The sequence below is a fragment of the Crotalus tigris genome, unplaced genomic scaffold, assembly GCF_016545835.1.
Source record: "Crotalus tigris isolate CLP2741 ecotype Arizona unplaced genomic scaffold, ASM1654583v1 scf7180000019068.10715455, whole genome shotgun sequence".
In the NCBI taxonomy this organism is placed as follows: Eukaryota; Metazoa; Chordata; class Lepidosauria; order Squamata; family Viperidae; genus Crotalus; species Crotalus tigris.
Genome location: NW_024097358.1, coordinates 3,771,387 through 3,794,705, shown reverse-complemented (window position 1 = coordinate 3,794,705; position 23,319 = coordinate 3,771,387). Strand labels below are relative to the sequence as shown.

Sequence of the window (23,319 nt, the reverse complement as noted above, 5' to 3'; positions counted from 1 at the left end):
TGCAAGTAGTTTGTTGGTCTGCAATGTATGGAGCAAATTCTGCCTAGGGCAGTGGTGGCGAACCTATGGCACGGGTGCCAAAGGTGGCATTCAGAGCCTTCTCTGTGGGCACGCGTGCTGTCGCCCCAGTCCTAGGCCTTCAGCTGGGTTTTATAAAATCTTTTCGCTTTAGGCCTCCGCCGCCGTGTGCAAAAAAAAAAAAAAAGTTAATCAATTTCAACTTCTCACGGGAAAAAAAAGATCTTGCAAAGTTGGAATTGATTGAACTTCTTAGTCCCACCCAGTCTGCCGTTACCACTGCAGCCACGCCCACCCAATGGGCCACACCCACTTGGCACCCGACAATGCGTAAGTGGGTTTTGGGTTGCAGTTTGGGCACTCGGTCTCTAAAAGGTTCGCCATCACTGGCCTAGGGTATAGGCTTCATTTATGGATTGTTTTTGTGCATGCAAACACCCAGGAAGTTGTGTTAACTGCAGTGACAATCTTGCTCTCTTCTCCTTCCTCACAATCTAGACTGGCACGTCTCAGCAAGCCATGGTGGGCATTCCTTTTGATTTAGCTTGTGTCAGCCTACCGTACTGTTTTATATTTGCTGGTGTTTACTTCAAGCATGAGCAAGTTGTGTAAACAGAAGATTGTACAGTTAAGCCGCTGAATTCAATCCTATAGTCTTTCTGAATGAAAATCAAAGCACCCCTAACAGATGACTGAATCTTGTCTGGTGGAAATAAATCCATTGCTTTTCCTGTTCATATATTGTACAAGCCATGGATCATCTTTGTTTTGTAAATAAACTGTAATCTGAACCTACCCACCTTTGGTTTGCAAATTATGTGGCTCAGGTACCCCATAGCGTACTAATTCACAAAGGTGGGTAGGTTCACCTCCATCCAAAATGAACCACGCTATGATTTTTGGTACCTATATCCACCCATCCCAGATTATAGAAAACTCATGATTTCTTTTCTTCTTAAAAATCTGATCAGAATTGTACACCAAAATGAATAAATAGGCTTTGCCTACAGACTCTAAGAGATTCTCTGGCTTTGGGGGTTTCAGAAACCTACCCACATTTTTGTAGATAAAAGTAGATCTTAATTAGAGTTGATAACAAACCGCATGAAATGGTGGCATTATTTGAATTTGCACTATTGAGAGAGATTACTATGGAAAATAGGGCAGCTGGTTACAGCCTGACAGAAACAGGCCATGAAAAACTTTAGACATATTTTTATAAATTCATTAATGTAACAGCAAAACATTTCACAGAACATACCTACAACTGAAGTTCATCTTTTTCTTTTTCACAGAGTAGCTTCTAGTTTCTAGAGTAGTTCTAGAAAGCAAAATAAAGACAAGATCTAAATATCACTCCCATCTCTTCTAGTTAAACAGAATTCAGAAAGACTTAAATAATTCAAATTATTATATATACTGTATAAAGCTTTCTCCTGTATTCTGCTGTACTTCTTCAAAATGAGCCTTTGCTTTTCTCTCTCTTGAGCTTTCCCTGAAAGGATTCCCTTCCTTTTCTTTGTTTTGCGCACATTTAAAAAAAAAATATCACCCTATTTATCAGATCACATTGTATTGCATGCGGATTAGTGTCCCAAACTCCAACGCATTAGCCTTACACTGGATTTTGACTTGCATTAATGCTACCTGATATCAAGGTAGGAGTCATACTAAATATCTCATTAATCAAACTTGCAACCAATGGTGCACATTCTCCAGGGCTAAAGGGAGCTTCCTGCTTGAAGGGAAATCAAAATATTGATTCTGCAAATGAATGAAATGCTGATCAGAAACTCTCTGGTTGCACATGAAATTTGAGCGATCAAGAACTGTCAGGCTAATAAAAGTGACAACTGCTTTGTGAGTTTGCAGAAGGCAACTATTACATTTGGGAGACCTCTGTGAAAATCTTTCCATACATTTCAGGAAATATAGATTGGGTCAGGAAATACAGATTGGTTGCTTCTGCCACAGCTGGGCAACATACGGGTTTGGTTATACACAATGCAAGTCAGGAAGGGTGGGAGCCGACTTAATTTCTGCGCAAATGTTGTGAACTCCTTTGATGTTAACAAAAACAGGCCCAGAAGGGAGTCTCCCATTCCTGTTCCCCATTTAAACAAAACCAAAAACCAAACAACCGCACTGTTACTCTGATATGAATGCCCTTTTTAAAGTATTCTAAGACCAGCAAAGTAATCTAAAAACATTGCCTGGCATCTGTGATTAAAAAGATGATGAAAATATTTATCTATAAAAATATAAATTATTTATTTATTTGTATTCTGTCAGAGAATTGAGCAGCAGCTATCCAGGTAAAGTCAGAGTCACTAATAGGAACTTGTAGTCTTTTAAATATATACATTTATTTATTGCTCAACATTGCTGCAGAAAGAGCAAATGCTAGATAGGGACACAGGAACATCATGAGGTAAATCAAACACAGAGAAGAAAAAGGCGGGAAAAACGGGAAACTCCCCCGTAACCAATCAGAGCATAGATTGCCTCATGCATGAGTCAGCACTCCCTCATTAATCAACTACAACTGTGTATTCTGGTCTATTGCACACTTTGCTGTTCCAGCTACTACTGTTATTAACAGAGTATCTGTTATTAAAAGATTGTGAAAATAAATATATATTTATCTATAAAAACATAAATTATTTGCCTATTTAGTTGTATTCCACTTAAGGTGGCAAACATATCCACCACACCTTCCTCCTCCTATTTTTCCCCACAACAACCTTGTGAGGTGGGTTGGGCTAAGAGAGAGTGAGTGGTCACCCGAGCTGGCTTTCATGCTTAAGGTGGGATTAGAACTCAAAGTCTTCTAGTGATTGGCCCAAAGTCAGACAGCTGGCTTTCATGGCTAAGGCAGAACTTGAACTCATGGTCTCCCATTTTCTAACCTGGTGCCATATATATATATATATATATATATATATATATATATATATATACACGTGCAACATGCAACCAAGTCACTCTTTTAATTGCTGTATTAAAATGCTGCATGTTGCACACACACACACACACACACACACACACACACACAAAACAAATGGCTGTCCAGTCTCTTCTTAAAAACCTCCAGTGTTGGAGCATTCACAGCTTCTGGTGGCAGGTTGTTCCACTGATTAATTGTTCTGTCAGGAAATTTCTTAGTTCTAGGTTGCTTTTCTCTTTGATTAGTTTCATTGTTTCACTCATTGCAAGAGTGAAAAACGGTAATAAGTCATTTTTTTTCAGTGCTGTTGTAAGTTTGAACAGTCACTAAACAAACTGCTGTAAGTCAAGTTACACCTGTTTATGATAGTGGTTCTGTAGGGCTTTCCATCCAGAAAAGGCTACAATATGTTGCAAACTACTTGGAAAGTCAATCAATACAAAGACCAATAAAACAAACAAACATCTGCAATTGCCAAAGTGTAGCAAGCCAACTTCCTGATACTGTAACATGAAGATTGTGTTTACAAGAAAATAGCAGACTTCATCATTTATTTGGCAGTTCCCTTCTAAGCATGTGGATTCAGAAGTAAAACACCCACAGTACATGCCATGGAGCTTTCTCCCAAGGAAGTTTATACAAGGTTACAGCTTGGTATAACTGTGGATTGGGACTTTTTGCCTAGCCTGTAATGAAAACTGAATTCCTGCTTGCTTTTTTTAAAAAGAAGAAAACGAGAGCAAGAAAACGAGCATTTTTTTTTTACAATAACCAAAAATATCCCCCCGTTGGAATCCAAAGTAGTACAGTCCGCCTCCCGCCCCTTTCCTTCTGCCTCACTTACAAAGCTCCTCGTTTAAAAAAAACCCTGCTTGTCGCGCCCAGCTCCCCCCGATTTTTCCGGTTTGAGGCCTGCTGCGCCTGCGCAGGTCTCCCCGCCAGGTGGGCGGGCCAATCCCTGACTTCCTGCTCCGCTTCCCAGCGGCGGGAGAAGATGGCGGCGACCCGCTTGTGGCTGTGCCTGGCGGCGGTGGTGCTCTGCGCCTGCTTGGTGGCTGCGGAGGAGCCGAAGAAGAGCCCCGACAAGCCGGCGAAGAAGAAGAAAGACATTCGGGACTATAACGATGCCGACATGGCGCGGCTGTTGGAGCAATGGGAGGTATAGGCGAAGAGGTGGAGGAAGAAGAAGAGGGGGAAGAAGCTCCTTAGAAGCCCCCCACTGTCCGTCTCCCCTTTACTGCCCTCTCAGGAACGAGGCCCGGATTCCTTTGGTTCCACCAAGCAGCCTCGATCCTGGCTAGTGCAATAAGCCGCCATTGGCTAATGCAGATGACGTGTGTATCCTTAAGCCATGATTTGCAAAGCCCAGGGGTCCCTAAGGTGCTATTTTTTTCAGGAGGCAACTGGACTTCCTTTTTTCTCTTTTGAAGACGTTTTGCTTCTCAACCAAGAAGCTTCTTCGGTTCTGACCGGATGGTGGGGAATGGAGTCAGCGTGCAGTCAGAGCTGAAGAAGCTTCTTGGAGGAGAAGCGAGACGTCTTCAAAGAAATACAAAGTCCAACTTACCTTGTGGAAAAAGCACCTTTGGGACAAACATGGCCTGCATGACTGAGAATCTCCATAGACATAAAGCCCAGGGGTCATTTTGTCCAGTGTGGTAAGCCCAAACAAAAAACAACAACTCTGCATCTCAGACCATTCAGCAAAGCTAGTGTGGCACTATATCACACACACACACCCCGGGTGCTGCTAAACCATCCTGGATGTTGAGTGGATCTGGCCATTGTGGTCCTTTTGCACCCCATCACTTCAGGTTCTGCTTCACTGAGCGGGTGTGTGTGTGTGTGTGTGGTTTGAAAATGGGAGGGTGTGTTTAATAAATACATGCATTTTATGTATTTATTCAATTTGCCCATCTTGCTTGTGTGCCTCTGGGTGGCACACAGCCAATAGACAAAATGGAGTTGCTTGTTGAGATGGATGGCTATAGGAATCAAGTAAAATACAAAAGTCAATGTCAAGAATTAATACTTTCCACCTCTTTTGTCACCCTTCCAATGCTTCCATAGAAAACCATTCAAATTAAACATTAGAAATAATCGAAATATTTTAGAACTGGATAGCTTTTCCTGATCTGGTGCTGGGTTAAGCTCTATGTCTGGTTGGCTAAAGGTATGGGAAATTTTAACCCTGTACATTTGAAGGGAAGTTCGTTGGGGGAAGCTGGACTATGATGCAGTATAATTCTCACGATTGGCATTGTTTTGTTGGTTTTGCAGGGGTGATGTCATTGACTAACAAACTGAGTGTAAAGGATGCAAAAGGAATAAGTGGGTCTGGTTTTTTTTTTTCAGTAATGAGCTTATATCGCTTGGAGAGGATTAAGGCCTCTTTCTTTTCAAAGTCTTTTCAAGGCTCTTGTTTTGTTTCAAACACAGGAGGATGATGATATAGAAGAAGGAGATCTTCCTGAGCACAAGCGCCCATCTGCACCATTAGACTTCTCCAAGATTGATCCAGGAAAGCCTGAGAGCATTTTGAAAATGACCAAAAAGGGGAAAACTCTCATGATGTTTGTCACTGTGTCAGGAGAGCCAACGGAGAAGGAGACGGAGCAAATTACAAACCTGTGGCAAGGAAGCCTTTTCAATGCCAATTACGATGTACAGAGGTAAAAGCCTTTAGAGTTGTGTGATCACCCCACCCCCCCAGATTTCTTTTTGCTGGAGAAAAAAAAAGTGGGAATAGGTAGCACTCTCCTAGTTACAGCCGCAATTCCCTGTGTCTCATTGTAAACATGGGTCATCTTTAGTACTGGTTGCAATGCTCCGTGGTCATGTGACCATGATTTACAATGTTTTTTTGACAAGTTTCTGGCAAAAAAATGCCCTTAAGAATACATAGATTTACTTAATGACACCTGCAAAAATAGTTATAAAATCGAGTCTAGTCGTGTGAGTACCTTGACTTATGACAGAAATTTCAGACTCCATTATGGTTGTAAGTCACGGATTACTGAAATAAATTTAACCTGATTCCCATATTTTAAGAATTAATTTATTTGGGGAGGCAAAATCACTTTGCAGGTAAATGTAGTATTTTATCAACTGACCACTATACATTTGTGTATGTAGCTAGTTTTCCTCTTTTCAGTGTTTTTTCTCTGATCTAAATTGAAATCTGCATGCATTTTCTGGGGAGCAAACCTTGGTGCAAGGGTTGTGTACTTTTTTTGTTTCACTTTAACTGTGAAATGAATATATATTTTTACCTCTGGGAGAGGTCATACATTATATGCCCTACCTAGGCGGGGTTGATTGCAGTTGAATTTTAAACACTAATCCAATTTTGCCATAGGTCTGTTTTAGGTTATTCAGACAATACTATTTCCACACAGGTTTGATACAGATGTTTAGTATTTTACTTTGAAGTACCACAGGGTGTGTGTATGTGTGTAGTAGTAGTAGTAGTACTAAGTAGTAATAGTAGTAGCTTTTATGTCATCACATTACTGAAATAGCTTCTTATCTATCTCATTCCAAACTTGTATATAAGGCTCCATTTAAACCAGTGGAAAAAGTCTTAGAAAAGTAATAAAAGTATTGTATGCTATAATACATCCCAGTTTGAGCACCATTTACTTTTTTTTAAATGCAGGTGTGCCCGTTAATACTTGAATATCCAGATTCTGGATTTCTTTATTAATCATATTTATATGACCACCCATCTCACACAAAATAACTCTGGGTAGCATATAAAACCATATTTCTGGATTTCTGCCTCCTGAAACAAAGGAGTTTAGAAACGACTAACCGAATATCTTTTGAAATCTAGGTTCATTGTCGGTTCAAACCGCGCCATCTTTATGCTGCGTGATGGAAGCTATGCGTGGGAGGTCAAAGACTTTCTGGTAACTCAAGAGAGATGTGAAGATGTCACTTTGGAAGGTCAAGTCTACCCTGGTAAAGGAGGCGCAGGGAAAGAAAAAAATAAACTGAAACCTGACAAATCCTCCAAGAAAAAAGATGTAAAACCTGGAACCGTTACAGATAGCAACCATGCAAGCAGAGGAAAAGAAGATCTTTGATAAATGCACCGAAATGCTGTAAAAGAGATTTGGAACATTTCAGAAAGAGAAAAAGGTTTTGCAAGTTTCAAATTATTAAATGGTTAAGGGAGCAGCTTACTTACTGATGAGAGGCATTCATTGAGAAATAGCAGAGTTGGTGGTTAATGGCTGTGGGCTGCTTATATTCAATCAACCATTAAGCCTCCACTCCCTGTCAGTTTAGTATTATGGGCTGGGTCCAGGGGATGAGGGAGGTCTCCACTTGGAAAGCTGATTTTTCCATATGGTATTGCAGATGACTCAGAAGAATAGGGAGAAGGAAAAGCAAAACTTAGAAGCCGCCTGATTTCTCAATATTGTGATTAATCTGAATGAACAATACACTTTCATTGCGTCTTAAAATTTGTAACTTGAGATTTGTCACTGATTATACCAAAACAGATCTAAGTTGATTTGCTTTTAAGGTACTGATATTCCAGTATTCCACACCGAAATGGAAATAAAATTTTCTGTTAATTAGCTAATCACACTAAATCAATATACTTTTTGATAGTATAAAATGTGAAGAAGAATATCCACAGATACAGTCCAGTTGATTGCAAAAATAAGATGTGTGGGAATATAGTATGGTTTTTCTGTGGTAAATATATCCATGCAAATGGATATATATTACAGGTTGTGTTGTTTTCTCCTAAGATGTTAACAAAAAAAGTTCAAGTTTGTGGCCATTGTATCGGATTTCATTTGCTGTTACAGTTTTATATTCAGTGCCATGAAAAATGAGCAATACTTGGAACAGCCATGGTAGGTTTTTTTCTTTAAAAGATTTTTTTTAAAGGTAATTAAGGAAAAGTTGCTGTTTGTGTGAATGCTTCTTCCAAAACTTCAATAAATTTCTATAATTTTTTCATAAAAGATTGCTATTTGGAATCCTTTATCCATCCTTCCTTGTCTTACTCTGGTATCTGATTCAGCCCAGACTATCCACATGGTGGTGCTGTCTGTATGCCAAATAACAAAGGAAATGGCTTGTTTTGAAGTCTGGCTAGTGTAATGTGTAACTCTCTTCCAGAAGCTAAGCCTGTTTTAACAAATTGACATTTTACACACGAAGGTTGTTCTATAAAAGCTTTGCTGCTTTGAACTTTGGATGGCGATTGGAGTGATAATTTACTGTTTTTTCCTTGATGTTAAATTTATCTGCTTCTTCCCTCTATTTTCCCCCCTCTTGATTTTATTTTGAAAGAGTTTTTCTGGCATTCAGTTCGCAAGAACAAGGACAAATAGGTGCATTTCAAAACAGTTCAGTTGCCTTTTGAAGAAAAAAAAAACCTTTGAGACAGCTTGGAAATCTTGTTTACCAGCTTCCATTGAAGAAGAACACTAGAGAACAAGCATAAGATAGATGGAAGATTGCTGTATTAGCTTGGGTTGGCCCAGTTCGTCAGCCTGTGGTTGACTAAATCAAGTTCTCTCAGTTAACCCAGTTGTTTAGGCTTGCATAAGAGGCTGACGTACAAACCAGGATAGTACCATATTCTAGCAATGCCTGTTGTGCAAACCCAGCCACAGCTAGGATTTATGGAACGTCTCATTGTTAGGAAATAGAAGCTGCTTCTCAGCAATCTTTTAGCCGTTTTGTTTTCCAAAGTAATTTTTTCAATTAGGACCACAGATCAGGAAGATTGGGGTTTCTTTTGCTTATGTAGATTGCTTAAAATACCAAATGGAATCTTAACTGTTTGGGAATTGGGATGTAGAAGTGAGTCACATCTAAGTAAACAGTGAATAGAACGCCAGTTTACACAGAACAGAGTGAAGACTAGTTGTATTCCTTATTTTCACCAACTGCTTGGAAGGAGCTCCCAGAATGCAGCTTTTAATTATTTTATTTATTTTATTACATTTTTATGCCGCTCATCTCCCCTATATGGTGACTCTGGGTGGCTTTTTAAACTTGTCCTTCATTCAAACGGTGAGAAATGCTATTGATACTTTTGCTCTGGCATGTTGTTTTTTTTAAAAGTTTTAAAAGGGATGCTTCATATACATAGACCAAGCACAAAAAGTAAATCATTTTTTTACTCATAAGAGTAGAAAATGGGATGAAAGGTATCTTGGTAGTTTAGCGTAATAAAGTCACCAATTGTCAAATTGTGCTGAAATTTTTATTTCAATAAATTGGGTATTCCAAACCACAAAATGTTAAGTTGCAAGTGAAAACATTTGGAAACGAGAGGTGTATCGTATTAAAAAAAAAAGGATTTCTGTCAAAGAGACCGTATGTCACACCTGCAACCATTAAAAAAATTCAACTGCAAAGAGAGCACTCCTTACATTTTTTATTTTATTTTTTGGCAAAAACCCCTCCCACCTTCCCCCACTGTTGTATCATCTTTGCTCTCTTCGGTTATAACCCTTTTGTGCCTTTGCAATAAATAAATATATCATTCCCCCATCAAGATTATTATTATCATTTTTCTTTATAAAATATACAAAACGCTGTACATCTTGTTCCGAAAAAGGACCAGCTATTTCGGGTAAAAGATTTGAATTGACATACGGACAAAAACAAAAGATCGTGTAAAGCGGACTGTTAAATGTAGGTTGTTGAAACAAGTTGCTATGGATAATAACTTCGGAAAAGTCACGGTTCAAAGAACATAAATGGTCAGTTGGGTGTCGGAAACCTTAAAAGGCTCACTCTGGACTTACAGCCATTCCTTTAGTGACTGTTCGAAGTGACAACAGTGAAAAAAGTGACTTATGATCGTTTTTCACACTTAAGACCGTTGCAGTATCCCCAGGGTCATGTGATCAAAATTTGGATGCTTGGCAACTGATTTACACTTAAGATGGCTTGGGGTCGTGTGATTGTCTTTTATGCCCTGACAAGCAAAGTCAGATCCCCCTAACAATTGCAGTGATTCACTTAACAATTGCGGCAGGAAAGGTCGTAAAAGGGGGCAAAATTCACTTAACAAATGTCTCAGTTAGCAACAGAAATTTGGGACTCAATTGTAGTCTTGAGGACTGCCTGTAGAGAAGGGCACAAGCTGGACAGTCTTGATTGAAACTGTCCTTAATTACTATCATCATTGTACAATATTCCCCCGCTTAAGGGCTTTTGAGATTTTTACTTGCTGATCCAGGAATGTGGGCAGGGAACGTATACATAGCCCTGTTTGCCTATAGCTTAATATAGTTTCAGTTAGTATTAAATATGCGTACGAGGGAAGAAGTAACATCTTTCAGGCTAGGAAAAGGGTAGATATTCCTCTTTTTAGCCAAATATATCCTGTACGTTCAAAGTAATTGTTTCATGAACGATGACTTCCTATGACGGGATCTCCATGGTCTTGTCGTGTGAGATTCCCACCATCTCAGCAATAGCTTTAATGCAACTGGAAAGCTTAACACTATTCTAGCATTCGAGTGAGACAAGAAACAGTGCCTATAAAATTGCCCCTCTAGTTCACCCTGTGCAGTGCCCATTGACCAGTCTAGCCATACTGACCAGCTCTTGACATTTGGCAGTTCTTGCTAGCTGTGCATATTGACTTTAGCTTACACTTCCTTATTTACATAGCCAACAGTACCACGTAAAAGTGGAATTCATTTCCTGAGTCTGCATTTGAACATTCAAGACGAGTGAAAGGTTGAATTGGAGAAGAAGAAGAAGAAGAAACATCTTCTGCACGTCCAATGAATTCAGGACCACAGTGATCTACGAATCAACCAAGAGGTGGCCATGGTGCTTCACAGAATTGAGATGAGACAAGATGAGACCATTTAAAACAAAACAAACAAACAAACAAAAAAAAAACTGTTGCCCTGAACCTGCTGGCAGGACAGGGAATCTGTTAGTAACCAAACAGATCAAACCAACTGGACTCGTTTGATCAAGGAATGTTGGTTGTTCAAGGTGAAGGCTTATTTACAGTAACTTCTCTCTTATGTACAGCAACAAAATATATTACATCTTAGAAAAGCCGTCATTCCTCTCATCCTTTTTTCTTTGGAGGGTGTTTTCAAAGAGAGATGCTTCCTCAGAGTTTCATTTTCTTGACCACAGGAACGGGCAGCGCTTGAAAGATTCTCACGGCTTCTTCATTGGTCTCCAGCTTGATCCAGAAAGGCTGGAAGCTGCCCTTGTAGCCAACAAAAGCCATTTTATCTTTAAATAAATAAATAAATAAGAATTGTGCAGTGAGCAAAACTGATCTGGGACAATATTTATAATCAATACGCCGCAGAGAGTGTTTTTCAGCATCATCGGAGGCCGTTTCCATCAATGCCACATCTTAAACCAGCAGCATCTTTTCCTGAGAAGATGCATGTGGCTTTTGTCTTCCTTTACTCTATCAAGAACCTTTTGGAGATCATAACCAAAAGCATCAAATAGAAGAAGAATGGACTGATTGTTAATTTTTTTTTTCATATTGAAGATGGTCGATCCTTTCCATCTCCACACTTCTATTATACTATGAACAGATCTTTTCCCCCAGTTTAAATGATATTAGAATTTAAAAAAAAAAAGTGAGTGGGATAAATAGTAGCAAACCAGGAAGTGAACATGTTGCCATTCTGCATTTGGTGATACAGAATTTCTCGGAATGTTCTGAATATTGAAGAACCTGGTGTTCTTAAAAGTCTTTTCTCTCTCAGCTTACCACATTGGGATGTGTGGAATACTTGAAATCTCTCTCAAAGGCAGTTTACATTCAGTAAAAACATAATATTTCTAAGGGCTCTTCCATCCAAGTTTACTTTTCTGGTGCAGAAACTATACAATCTTTGCTGCTTGAGTACCTAGGATTTCTAGACTGATTGTATTTGAAGCACAGATGAATTTTATAACAAATATTCATCTTTTGGTGGGGCAGGACTGCCTTTGAGTCTGTCTTGATTCCTGGTGGCTGCCTGGATAAGTCCCTGGTAAGTTGCCAAGGTAAGTTTGTGGCAAAATTTCAAAAGTGGTTTGCCATTGTCTCCATGCTTGGGCTGAGAGAGACTGACTGGCCCAAGGTCATCCAGCTAGCTTCGTGCTAAAGATGGGACTAGACTTCACAGGCTGATTACTAGCCTGCTGCTTTCACCACTACACCAACCTGGCTTTCCATATTCACCACACTAAAAGAAATAACTGAATTTTTGGTTAGAAAAGGGAAAGATGAAAACTCTGTGTTATTGAAAGGCACTCTCCTTTTCCAAACTTCACTTACATTAAGCATTTCAACAGTTTACCAAAATGAAATATTTGGAGTACTTTCAGATGTAAAAAAAAAAAAACAAAAACAGATGGACAATTCTTAATGGTTTTACCATCTCTTTTTTCTCTACTAACCTTCTGTGTGAAAAGACACAGGGCACTAAAAAAAAATACAATCTGAAAAGACAAGAGCAGCCACAGGACAACAAAACTTGCTAGAAAAAGCGCTCTTCGCAAAGTCAGCCATAACAGAAGTCTAGCAAATTTCATACTATATTTTCTGATATTAATAAAGCATTACCTTTCAATTTAAAGCCTGGTTTTGCTCCAAGTGTCTCCAGGACTTTGGTCCATGGACTTTTTGAAACAAACCTTCCTTTTGAGGTCATCACCACTATAGAGCTAGAAGAAGGCAGAAAAATTACATGCATCATTTGATTGAATTGAGTTATTCACCAAAACTGATTAACTGAACAGCTGTCCTACAGTCATCATCATAAAAATCCACAGAATTTAACAGAGTCTTCCTTTCTCCAATCACCGAAAATTTGCTCAGTAAGCCTATTTAATCTGATCAATTTATTGCGGATATTCTTTTGATTGTTGATTATATGGATTAATAATTCTGGTGCTAGATGCAGGTCGCGTACTGCAATAGATGACTTTACAAGTATGACTTCTTTCTGAATCGTTGAAAGCCTTTGTTTCCAATTAACTTACTTGTTTTGAATGTTGTTGACATAATTGATGATCTGAGCTGGGATTCCTTGCAGAATAATATTTTTGAAACTCTTCCGGTCAACAACTTTCCCCTCGTGACCGTCAATCACTACTACTTGAATGCCCTCTTCAGAAAGATAGAATGACTTGCCATCAACCTACAGAAAAGGAAAAAGCGATCATTAATATCCTCCAAGAATGGAGGTTTGGAAACAAATGGTTGCTTGTTCTGAACGTTTTCTTTGATGCTTCCTTTTGGGTTTATGTGGATTGCGTACAGAGTTCTAAATTGAACCCAAGACAAACATCCTTGTATAAAAATAAACTGGCAAGTTAATAAGCATTTTTTTAAAAAAAATGGGGAGCAATCACTTACTGAGATGTAGGCAAAGTCATCCTTGAGATGATAATATTTGGTTTTGTAGCTGTCTATCTTCAGTTCTACAAAGTGATCCTTCTTGTTCTATTTGATTTTAAAAAGAAAGAAAATGGCGTTTACATCTGATCTTCAAGGAGTTTCTAAATCAACTTGGAATATTGGAATCAGAGCTGCACAATTTATGGCCTTATTCTGAAGGCATCACAGGCAAGACTCTTTTGCTTTCCTTCTGTGGTATAAAATTAGAAACTTTAACCTGGGTGGAAGATGATATAATAGACTGAAAAATGTTATTAACACTACAAAACTAAAGCTAAACAAGAGAAAATCCTCTTGACTTAGATGATCCAGGACTGGACTTTGGTTCTATAACTGTATTCACATGTTATGCTGAACCACAAACTGGTTATATGGTTTCAGCCTGCATGGTTAGTTCCTGAGTCAGTGACTTGGGTGGACTGGAACATTTTATTAATTGAGCAAACAAGTATTAAATTAACCATGGCTAAAGGATATTGAGTAAATACAGAATATGTCAGATAGGATCTCCTGTCAGTAAACCTCCTCTCTGCCAACATATGAAAAAAGTTTCTCTACTGAAGCCAACACTAAGAGAGACTCAAACTCAGACCTCTAGACTTAACATATTCTGAAGCTTTCACTAGAGCAGGGGTCTTCAAGCTTGGCCCTTTTATGATTTGTGGACTTCAACTCCCAGAATTCTTCAGCCAGTGTGTCTGAATGAAGAATTCTGGAAGTTGAAGTCCACAAGTCATGTGGAATGATGAACAATCATTAGAATAATGATGTATCTGCATAATTACTGGAATAGTGCTGTGTTAGCAGTATGTGACTAACCTAATGCGCATTGCACTTGGATACAATGTATGTAGCAAACTCTCCATTGTATACCCGTGAGAAACGGACCTAATGTATTACAATGTGTATTTCAATGTGTATTCCTTTGTTCCTGAGAGAAAAAAAGGAAAGTATAAAACTGAAGTCTGAACCCGCCCTTGGGGTTCAGAATTGCTTGTTGCTATTGCTTCTGAACCTGTGCAATAAATCTCTCTGCTAAAACCCTCTGGAATTCGTAAGAGTCCTCTCATTTTCCACAAGAATAAAAGGGCCAAACTTGAAGACCCCGGAACTAGAGTCAAAACAAAGCCTTGAAAATCCAGGAGAGATATTCCTCTAAGGAAATTACACAAATAAATAAGTAAATCAGTGTACCATGTGTGCACTGGGCAGTTTTTTGGGCATTGGCACGTCCACTGTCGGCTTCTCAGCATATTTTGGATAAGCTAAAACTTCACAGTCACTGGTACCAGTTTGCTTAGGGATATTGGCTTTGATCCTGATCCGTTCACAGCCTCGGATGGAACAGAAAGCAAAGGGCTCCTTCTCGTGCTGAGCTTTCAGTTTGAGAAATAACAACCTATTAAAAGAAAAAAAAAGGAAGAAGGCGAGAGTTGAAGAGCCATGATTAAGGGCGTGATATAGTCATAATAATCGAAATAGGACACAACTCTTCCTGCCAGTGGCCAAGATGTATCTCCACAGGGACTGTCCAGTGGAGATGCATACCTTTTTTCCTTCTATTTCAGGGGTTCTCAACCTTGGCAACTTTAAGACTTGTGAACTTCAACTCCCAGAATTCCTCAGCCAGCTTTGCTGGCTGAGGAATTCTGGGAGTTGAAGTTCACAAGTCTTAAAGCTGCCAAGGTTGAGAACCTCTGTTCTACCTGAAGCCGTATCCATAAGGGTTAGGATGGATTCTTTCCATTGGGGCAGGAGGGACTGCAAGGGAGAGGCCTCTAAGATTTTAAACCAAACACTCTTCCTGTTTGTGCGTGTTCCTGTTCTCTTTTAGATGGCAAAGAACAACTCTGGAAAAGTGTGAAAAAACAGCTCTCTCCGTGCTCTCATGAACATTTTTTCAAAGCCAATGAAGGTAGATGCAATTAATGTATTGTCCTGTGGAATGAAGTGGTTAAGACTGCTGTGTGACAAAGCTGCAAGGCCACGTGTGATATTGTTTTTCTTGTTGAGGATGTTCCCATCAAAACAAAAAAGAAATCATAAGGATGGCTTAGGTTGTCATGCACTCAAATGCAATCAGAAATATCTCTTCCTATCCCAAGCCCAGGAAAATTTGAGAATACTTGTTAATTCCTTACCCAGTGTCTTCATCCCAGTAGTAATAGCCTTTGGTAGGATATCGATATTCAAGTCTGTCCATTTGAAAAGCTGGATAGAACACCCCAGTTTTGTAGGTTTTCTTCAAAAGGCGATTGTGAATATCTGAGAGAATGGAAAATGTTGTCCCTTTAGGATAACAAAATCCAACTTGGATCCAGTCATTCCTAAATAAAGGAAAGGAAAATAAGCATTACTAAAAACAAAAAGCTCAACCCCAAATCTCATGACTATGACTTTTCTGGAACATGCCACAAGCCAAGTCAAATATTTAGCTTTTTAAAAAAGTGATTTTTTCCATGCTGGCTTAAATACTTAGATGCCGGTGCTTAACTAGTTCCAAAATGATTTAAAGATCCATTAAAGTCATATGGAACAATTCTCCAGTGGTAGGTCTTTGGCTCTGAGTAAAGAAGAAGATTGACCCATTTTGTGTATTAAATCATTAAATTGTGACTGCTTTGCCTCTCTTCTGCAAGAACTTAGAATACTGAGGTGAAAAGAGGGTGAAATTGAGAATGAAATTTTTGAAATTACGACGTCAGAGCTAGAAAATGATAATGTGTTGTGTTTCCTTAGATCAGTGGTTCTCCACCTGTGGGTCGGGACCCCATTTGGGGTCGAACGACCATTTCACGGGGGTCGCCAAACAACGCAGTCCGCCATTTCCCCCCCCCTTTTCCTTAGCTGTGCTACTCCCTTTTATTCTATTGGCTTTTGAAAGCCAATAGAATAGACTCTCTTGAATAGAGTCTAATTCCATTGGCTTTCAAAAGCCAATAGGAATTGTCCAGGCTGTCTCTGCCCTGCTGAGCCCGCCAAAAGTCCCATTCTGCAAACGGTGCTGCACCAGTTGAGTAGTCCTCGACTTACGACCGGTTGGGGGTCGCGGCATTAAAAAGGTTGAGAACCACTGCCTTAGATCACGGGTCCTGAACCTTCAGGGCTGCAGCCCCCTACTGGACCGTAGAAACAGTTGGCAAGTGTGTGCCCACATGCAGCTTTACTCGCACCCACAGTGGGCAGGTGAGGATGTGCGTGCAGCTCCCTTTGTGCGAGTGGCGCCACTTACACAAATGAAGCTGCATGCACACACACTCCATCCGCACTTGCGCAGAACCTTCTCTTCTTCCCAACGGTCCACAAAGCCAGAAATGTTGGAGGCCACTGCCCTAAAGGATGGGCATTAAAAATTCAGAAAGATTTTTTTTCAGGGCTTGCATGCTCACTTATTGAAATTGATGAGCCAGATAGCTAATTCCTCAGGAGCTCCCTTGTCCCAATGGATGGTGTAGCCTTTCTGCAGAGTGATCACAGGCTGGTATTGTTGGTAATGGGTACTTTTGCTCAGAGCGCCTTCTAAATACAAGGGGTGTGTGTAGAAGTCATTTTTGATGATTTTCATCTTCAGATTGGATGATTTATATGCTTGGATGTACACCTGTTCAGGAAAGAAAAGAGAAAGCCCTTTATAGCATATTTACTTATAGTATATTTAATTAGTATGGCATGGTAATTCTGCCAACGGCCAGCAGTTCGATCCTGACCAGCTCAAGGTTGACTCAGCCTACCATCCTTACGAGGTGAGTAAAATGAGGAACCAGATTGTTGGGGGCAAGAGGCTGACCCTGTAAACTGCTTAGAGAGGGCTATAAAGCACTATGAAGCGGTACATAGATCTAAATGCTATTGCTATTTATTCCCAGGGTTTTTAAATTCCTGCCTTCAATAAGGACTTTCTGTCCATCTCTATCTTTCAGGCCAATGGCATTTTTTTTTTTTTCTTTTTAAGCTATTTAAATCTTTCATGTTGCGTGAAATTTGGCTTCCCATTTAGCTATCAGTGCATGGAAGAAACGAAGCCTCATAGAAGGCTATAATTGAGTATACTGTTGTTTTTTTAACTTCTAGGAATGGGGCTTGGTGGAAAAAGCTTCATTTTACTAGTTCTGTTATATGTTGGGGTTCCTATTAGATTGCAAATAGCCCATAAATTCAATTTTCACCCTGTCCTAGGCATGGCAGGGAACTGAGAAACCAACAGCTCTCCAAATCTGTTGCGCCCACCACCATCCTTACTACCTGTGCGTAACGTCCACTACAGATGGATCCTCTCCAGTCTGGAACTTCGATGCAGTCTCGATGTTTAATGAGCCAATTGTCCTCCTTGATAAGGTATGACCCAGGATATTCTGACACGGAGCCATCGACATCATGGAAAACTGATGTTTTATCGCCATCCATGTCTAACCCATTGAACCAAGGTCCAGGCTCCCCAAAGAATACTCTAGAGGAAATCTACAAGTGAGGACAGAGACCTACGGCTTAGTAAATATTTGAGGAGGCACACAACATGCTCCTCACATGATGACCTCTGAATATATATGTTCATGGTTCTTCTCCCAATAATGGAATAGATGTTCATCACTTTTTATTTAGACAGACATTTTAATTGAAAAGTGTGATCATGTGACCCTGGGATGCCAAGGGCCATTTTGATCATGTGACCATGGCGACGTTGCAATGCCTGCGTGAGGACCAATCATAAATCACTTTTTTCAGTACCATTTTAATTTTGAACGGTCACCAGATGAACGGGTATAAGTTGAAGACAAAGATAAATCCCTAAAATGGGATTATGATGGCATCAACAGCAAAATCACTGTAAACATAGCCAAAACCAACGTGTAGATCCTTTATTTGAAGCTAAATCCAAACTCAGCTCAACGCACCAATGGCAAATGTACAGGGAAGAAATTCTGTCATTGGGGCAGAATTTCTTTTGCAAATTCTGCTGGAACTCAACTCTGCCTCCAAGATTTGTTCTTGGCACAATCAATCTACCCTGAAGACAAACTCACCGGGACATCTTCGAAGAACAAATTTGTGACGTTGTTGTTAGGACAACTTTGCCAGGCATTGTTCAGGCGGAAAGCCAGAGCACTGGTATGTCGGCCTTCTAGTGCAGCAAATTTTCGGAAAGTGCAATTCTGAACATTGATTGGCCCATCATAAAACTGAATGCCTCTGATTGGGAAGTTCCTGAAATGCATTGATGAAAGATGTGCATTAGGTTCTAAGGGATTGCCAAAAAGCACAAGTGCACTGATGTAAAAAAGATGTTGAGACTCTAGAAAGAGTAGAGAGAGGAGCAACAAAGAGGATCAGGGGACTGGAGGCTAAAACATATAAGGAACGGTTGCTGAAATTGTGTATGTCCAGTTTAATGAAGAGAAGGGCTAAGGGGGACAGGATAGCAGTGTTCCAATATCTCAGGGGCTGCCCCAAAGAAGAGGGAGTCAAGCTATTCTCCAAAGTGCCTGAAGGCAGGACAAGAAGCAATGGATGGAAACTCATCAAGGAGGGAAGCAACCTAGAACAATGAGAAATTTCCTGACAGTCGGAACAATTAACCAATGGAACATCCTGCCTCCAGAAGTGGTGAATGCTCCAACACTGGAAGACTGGACAGCCATTTGTCCGAAATGGTATAGGGTTTCCTGCCTGAGCAGGGGGTTGGACTAGATTACCTCCAAGGTCCCTCCCAACTTTTTTTTATTATTATTATTATTATTATTATTATTATTATTATTATTATTATTATTATTATTATATCATATCGGAATCTCAAGTGTGTTATCAGTAGCTGTTCATTGTAGAAGAGCAGAACAAGGATATGTCTTTTTTCACTTAGGGTCTTTTCAGTGGCAGGTTTAGAAAGAAAGAATAGAATTAAATTCTATACTGGTTTGGAAACCTGAACCCAACAAGAAAATTTTCAGAGAGAAACTCACTGGCCAATGGGCAAAGTCCGTCCACCGTGGTCTAATCCTCCAGGTCCCCAGATGTTGTTGTCCATTGTTTCGGTCCCTGTATTTCCACTTTCACCAACAAAAAGGCTATTTTTAATTTCTTGTTTTGATCCGTCATCGTGTGGGAAAGTTCCACCACTAGGAGAGATCAAAATGGCTGGTCAGCCTAGCTTCTTGGGCCAACTCCTGCTTTTCTATAACTGCAAGAGGCGAAAAACTCTGAACAGGAACCAAGAATGCTTACCTAGCCAAAGTGAGGCCAATGCCGTTGTCAGCAAATCTACAAAAAAGAGAGAGCATTCCTGAGTTAATCTGGAGAACTGGATTCCTGTCTGTGCTTAATGACATTATTAGTTAAGCTATTCAGTTTGCTTGGTTCTCAATAACATTCCCCCATTGTTGCAGTGAAAAAAACCCCATGATTTCTTAAACAGGCTTCTTTGAATATTCAAGGGTGCGGAAGGAAAATTCATTATAAAGAGGGTTTACAATCTGAATCTATGCTTCTCCCAATATGGTGCTACATTATGAAGCATCAAGGTGTAAACAAGACCACTATTTCTTTCACTGCACTTCTCAACCAGTATTAAACATAACAGGAGCTGTAAATCTTAGAGCAGAAGCCTATTCACCCATTCAACCTTTTCACCCATTGTACCACTTTTAGAATATGGCAACAGCCGAGGACCACCAGTCATCTAGCAAGGTGTCAAAAACTTGATGATCAAAAAAAAAAAAAAAAAAAAGGAAAAAAGTGATAAAGTACAGGTAGTCTTCGACTTACAACAGTTTGCTTAGTGACTTTTAGAAGTTACAATGGCACTGAAAAAAGTGCTCCCTAAGGCACAGCAGAGCAAGACACCTGCCTGCCCGCCCAGCAGCGCTCTTCCTCCTGTCTGAGGTTTTCATTGTTATGAGCATTTCTGTTGAGGATTGGCAGCAGGGGTGGGGTGGGGGGTGTTTGGTCTTTATTCCCCCATCTGCTGGGTGGTTGCAGAAGGTTTTGGTCACTTCACATGACCCTGGGACACTGTTACCATCATAAATATGAATCAGTTGCCAAGCATCTGAATGTGAATCACAAAACCCTGGAGATGCTACAACATTCCAGCCGATTGGTGCTTCTTCAGGGCTCAGCAGAAGCACCAGGATCAGCGCCGAGCTCCAGCTGGAGCCTGGTGCTGATCCTAGTGCTTCCACTGAGCCCTGACAGCCCTGCAGCTCCAGCCATCTCTCGCTCAGGCTTGTGCAGTGCTGCCACCGGTTCAGCTCATTCCCCTCCTCCACTACCACTTTTCTAGGATGGTTGCGTACCACCTGCCAGGTGCCAATGTACCACAGGTGGTACCCGTACCACTGGTTGAAAAACCCTGTCTTAGAGAACTCAATAAAAATATTCCTTTAATTTGAATTTTGCAATTCACCTACCCCCAGATCATTTTGATGAAATCTTTCTGTTGGACCTTCATAACCAGTTCTTTATATTCTTGCAAAATTGTGGCTCTGATTCTCATGTCATTTATTCTGAAGTCACCCCATAAAGTTGAATGACAATTACAGAGCATGAAGTACAATGAAGTTTCCTTCAAGGCAAGGTTCACACCTGGTGACTGCCTAGCCCTAGACAAGTCTCTACTGTTTTCTTGACAAGATTTCAGAAGCCATTGCTTTCTTCCTAGGGCTGAGCAAGAGTGACTGGCTCAATGTCACCCACCTGGTTTTTCTTCCTAAAGTGGGACTAGAATTCATGGTCTCGCAGTTACGAGCCCAGCACCTTAATCACTACACCAAAATGGCACTTGACAGTCTAACTTAGCTGCAGGATTTCCCAGTGTCTCCATCTATGTACTTATTCAGGTTCAATCCTGCTTATTTTTTAGACCAGAAAGTGGGTCTAAATTTAATTTTAAGGGGGAAAAAATTATGGGATAGAAAGATGGGGGAACCCCCTAAAATTATTAAATTAAATTAAATTAAAATCGCTGCCTTAAAAGAGCAAGCAAGTGATGTTCCTGCTCTAAAGCAAATTACTCTTGCTTTCCATGAAAAATCATGTCAATTGCAATATACTTTAGCATACACAGTGTTGCTCTGGTATAGTAACAAATATTAAAAACAGCTAGATCCCTACAGCTATAAAAATACCTAAGTTATGAAACCTGGAAACTTATTTGAACTTGGCCTGGATAAACACTGCCAAAAACTTAACAAGCTGGAAAAAAAAAACTTTCTGGGATTTGAAGAGAGAGAAAAAAAGAGCTGAGATATTCAAATGGATTGTTAATATACAATTACAAGGGGTGTTTGGGTGAAAGGAAACCCCAAAGGCTAAAAGAAAGAGAAACAAGCCTATATATGATACTTCCTATTCTGGTGAGCCTTCACAGCCTTGTGGCACATTTATATGTATTAAATCTATATTGGACTAAAAGTCTCGTTGTCATGACTTTTAACTGGGTGAAACAGTGCATCATAGGACAATAATTTCAGCCAAGGTATCTCAAATGGGCTAACTGACAGAATGTGTCTAACACCCAGGACCTATGACTACCAAGGGAATGACATTTGAGAAAATTGTGTCTGCTTTCATGCTACTGCCTGCTACTGTGCTGCCGAGCTGATGCTGTGGTCACGTGATCTTTATTTTCAAAGTTCCATGACGATTTCTTAGCCAGTCTCATAATCCTCTCGGCAGCAGCCACTAACCTGCTTGCTGGGAAGGGAAGGGAAGGGAAGGGAAGGAGATTTCCGATGCTCCTTGCCAGATTCCCAACAAGGAAACTCAATGGGGAAGCCAGCAGGAAGTCAGAAGTCACTCCTACTTCCACAGCTTTTTTTTTTTTTTTTTTGGCTGCCTTTGGTCATTCTGTTTTTCTATTCAGCTAAAGAAATACCTCTCAAACAATGACTCAACAAGGCACTGGTTGTCCAGTAGCAATTAAAATTAACTACGCAGCATCATCTTGCACTGTGGTTTGAAGCTGGAGTAAATAAAGCTCCTTGTTCCAAGACGTTACTAATCAAAAGGTTAACAGAAAGGAGAATCTGCCTTTTGTGATTTGAAAGCAAAGGCGGGATAAAGAGGATAAGCAAAGTTTAGGACTGTTTTAATGCTAAATGTCTATTATATGTTTAACCTAGTTTTAATAGGATTTATGCCTATAAATGTACATGCAACCATCAAGAGTTGTGGTTAGCTGCTAAAGTAGAAACCAGGAGATTTTGAGTTCTAGTGCTTTCTTAGACATTAAAGCCAGTCAGACTAATTTCACTCTCTCAGGCCAACCCATTTTCACAAAGTTGGGTTTGTGGGGAAAATAGGACACAGGAGCATTAGGTACACTATTCTGTGCACTGTCTATAAAAGAAAGGTGGGATGTCCATCTAAGAATGAATAAAAACATTAAGAGCTGCATGGAGAGGGAACACAACTCAGAGGACACCCTGTGTAAAAGCCTGGAGGCCAATCCTTGGCATTTGCAATTAAAAACAAACAAGCAAGCACCAGCTACAGGTGATGAGAAAAAGCTCTCCGTGAACCACGGAAAGTTACTGCCAGATGTAACTGCCAAGACTGAGTAGGATGGACAAACAGTAAGGCCTATTTTAAGGCGACTTGTTAGTTCTCTGTAGCAGCAGTATCCCCAAATTCCCAGAATCTTTTTCGTTATAAGAATTACACTGAAAGATATGTGTCATCCTGTAATTGTACCATCTAGAGGTATTTTTACAGTGAACTCTTTTTGAAAGAAAGGGAGGGAGTGACCCTGATCAAATAATATAAGAGTATGCCCTTCAAAGAAGAAATAATGATGATCAAAGGCCTGGAGGCTAAAACATACGAAGAACAGCTGTGGGACTTGGGTTTGGCTAGTCTAAAGAAAAGAAGAAATGGGGGAGACATGATAGCAGTGTTCCAGTATCTGAGGGGCTACCACAAGGCAGAGGGGGTCATGTTATTC

At 40.1% G+C, this 23,319-nt stretch overlaps 2 protein-coding genes across 3 annotated transcripts in view; one reads left to right on the top strand and one right to left on the bottom strand.

Moving 5' to 3' along the window:
- The first annotated feature begins 3,927 nt into the window (after positions 1-3,927).
- On the top strand, positions 3,928-7,950 carry MESD (mesoderm development LRP chaperone). Its single transcript, XM_039358852.1, has 3 exons — positions 3,928-4,124; positions 5,405-5,637; positions 6,801-7,950. The coding sequence occupies exons 1-3, from the start codon at positions 3,960-3,962 to the stop codon at positions 7,051-7,053; spliced, it is 651 nt and encodes a 216-aa protein (XP_039214786.1). The 5' UTR covers positions 3,928-3,959; the 3' UTR covers positions 7,054-7,950.
- A 1,234-nt stretch (positions 7,951-9,184) lies between these two features.
- The window catches only part of LOC120315099 (cell migration inducing hyaluronidase 1), a 111,656-nt gene continuing 97,521 nt past the window's right edge, over positions 9,185-23,319 (bottom strand). For both annotated transcript variants that reach the window (XM_039358850.1, XM_039358851.1), the window contains exons 19-29: positions 19,602-19,637; positions 19,340-19,495; positions 18,407-18,587; positions 17,628-17,843; positions 16,775-16,986; positions 15,527-15,712; positions 14,580-14,784; positions 13,344-13,430; positions 12,968-13,125; positions 12,549-12,649; positions 9,185-11,212 (exon numbers count right to left, since the gene is read on the bottom strand). In XM_039358850.1, coding sequence (XP_039214784.1) covers positions 11,085-11,212; positions 12,549-12,649; positions 12,968-13,125; positions 13,344-13,430; positions 14,580-14,784; positions 15,527-15,712; positions 16,775-16,986; positions 17,628-17,843; positions 18,407-18,587; positions 19,340-19,495; positions 19,602-19,637 — 1,666 coding nt within the window. In that variant the 3' untranslated portion in view covers positions 9,185-11,084. The remainder of the gene's footprint in view (positions 11,213-12,548; positions 12,650-12,967; positions 13,126-13,343; positions 13,431-14,579; positions 14,785-15,526; positions 15,713-16,774; positions 16,987-17,627; positions 17,844-18,406; positions 18,588-19,339; positions 19,496-19,601; positions 19,638-23,319) is intronic.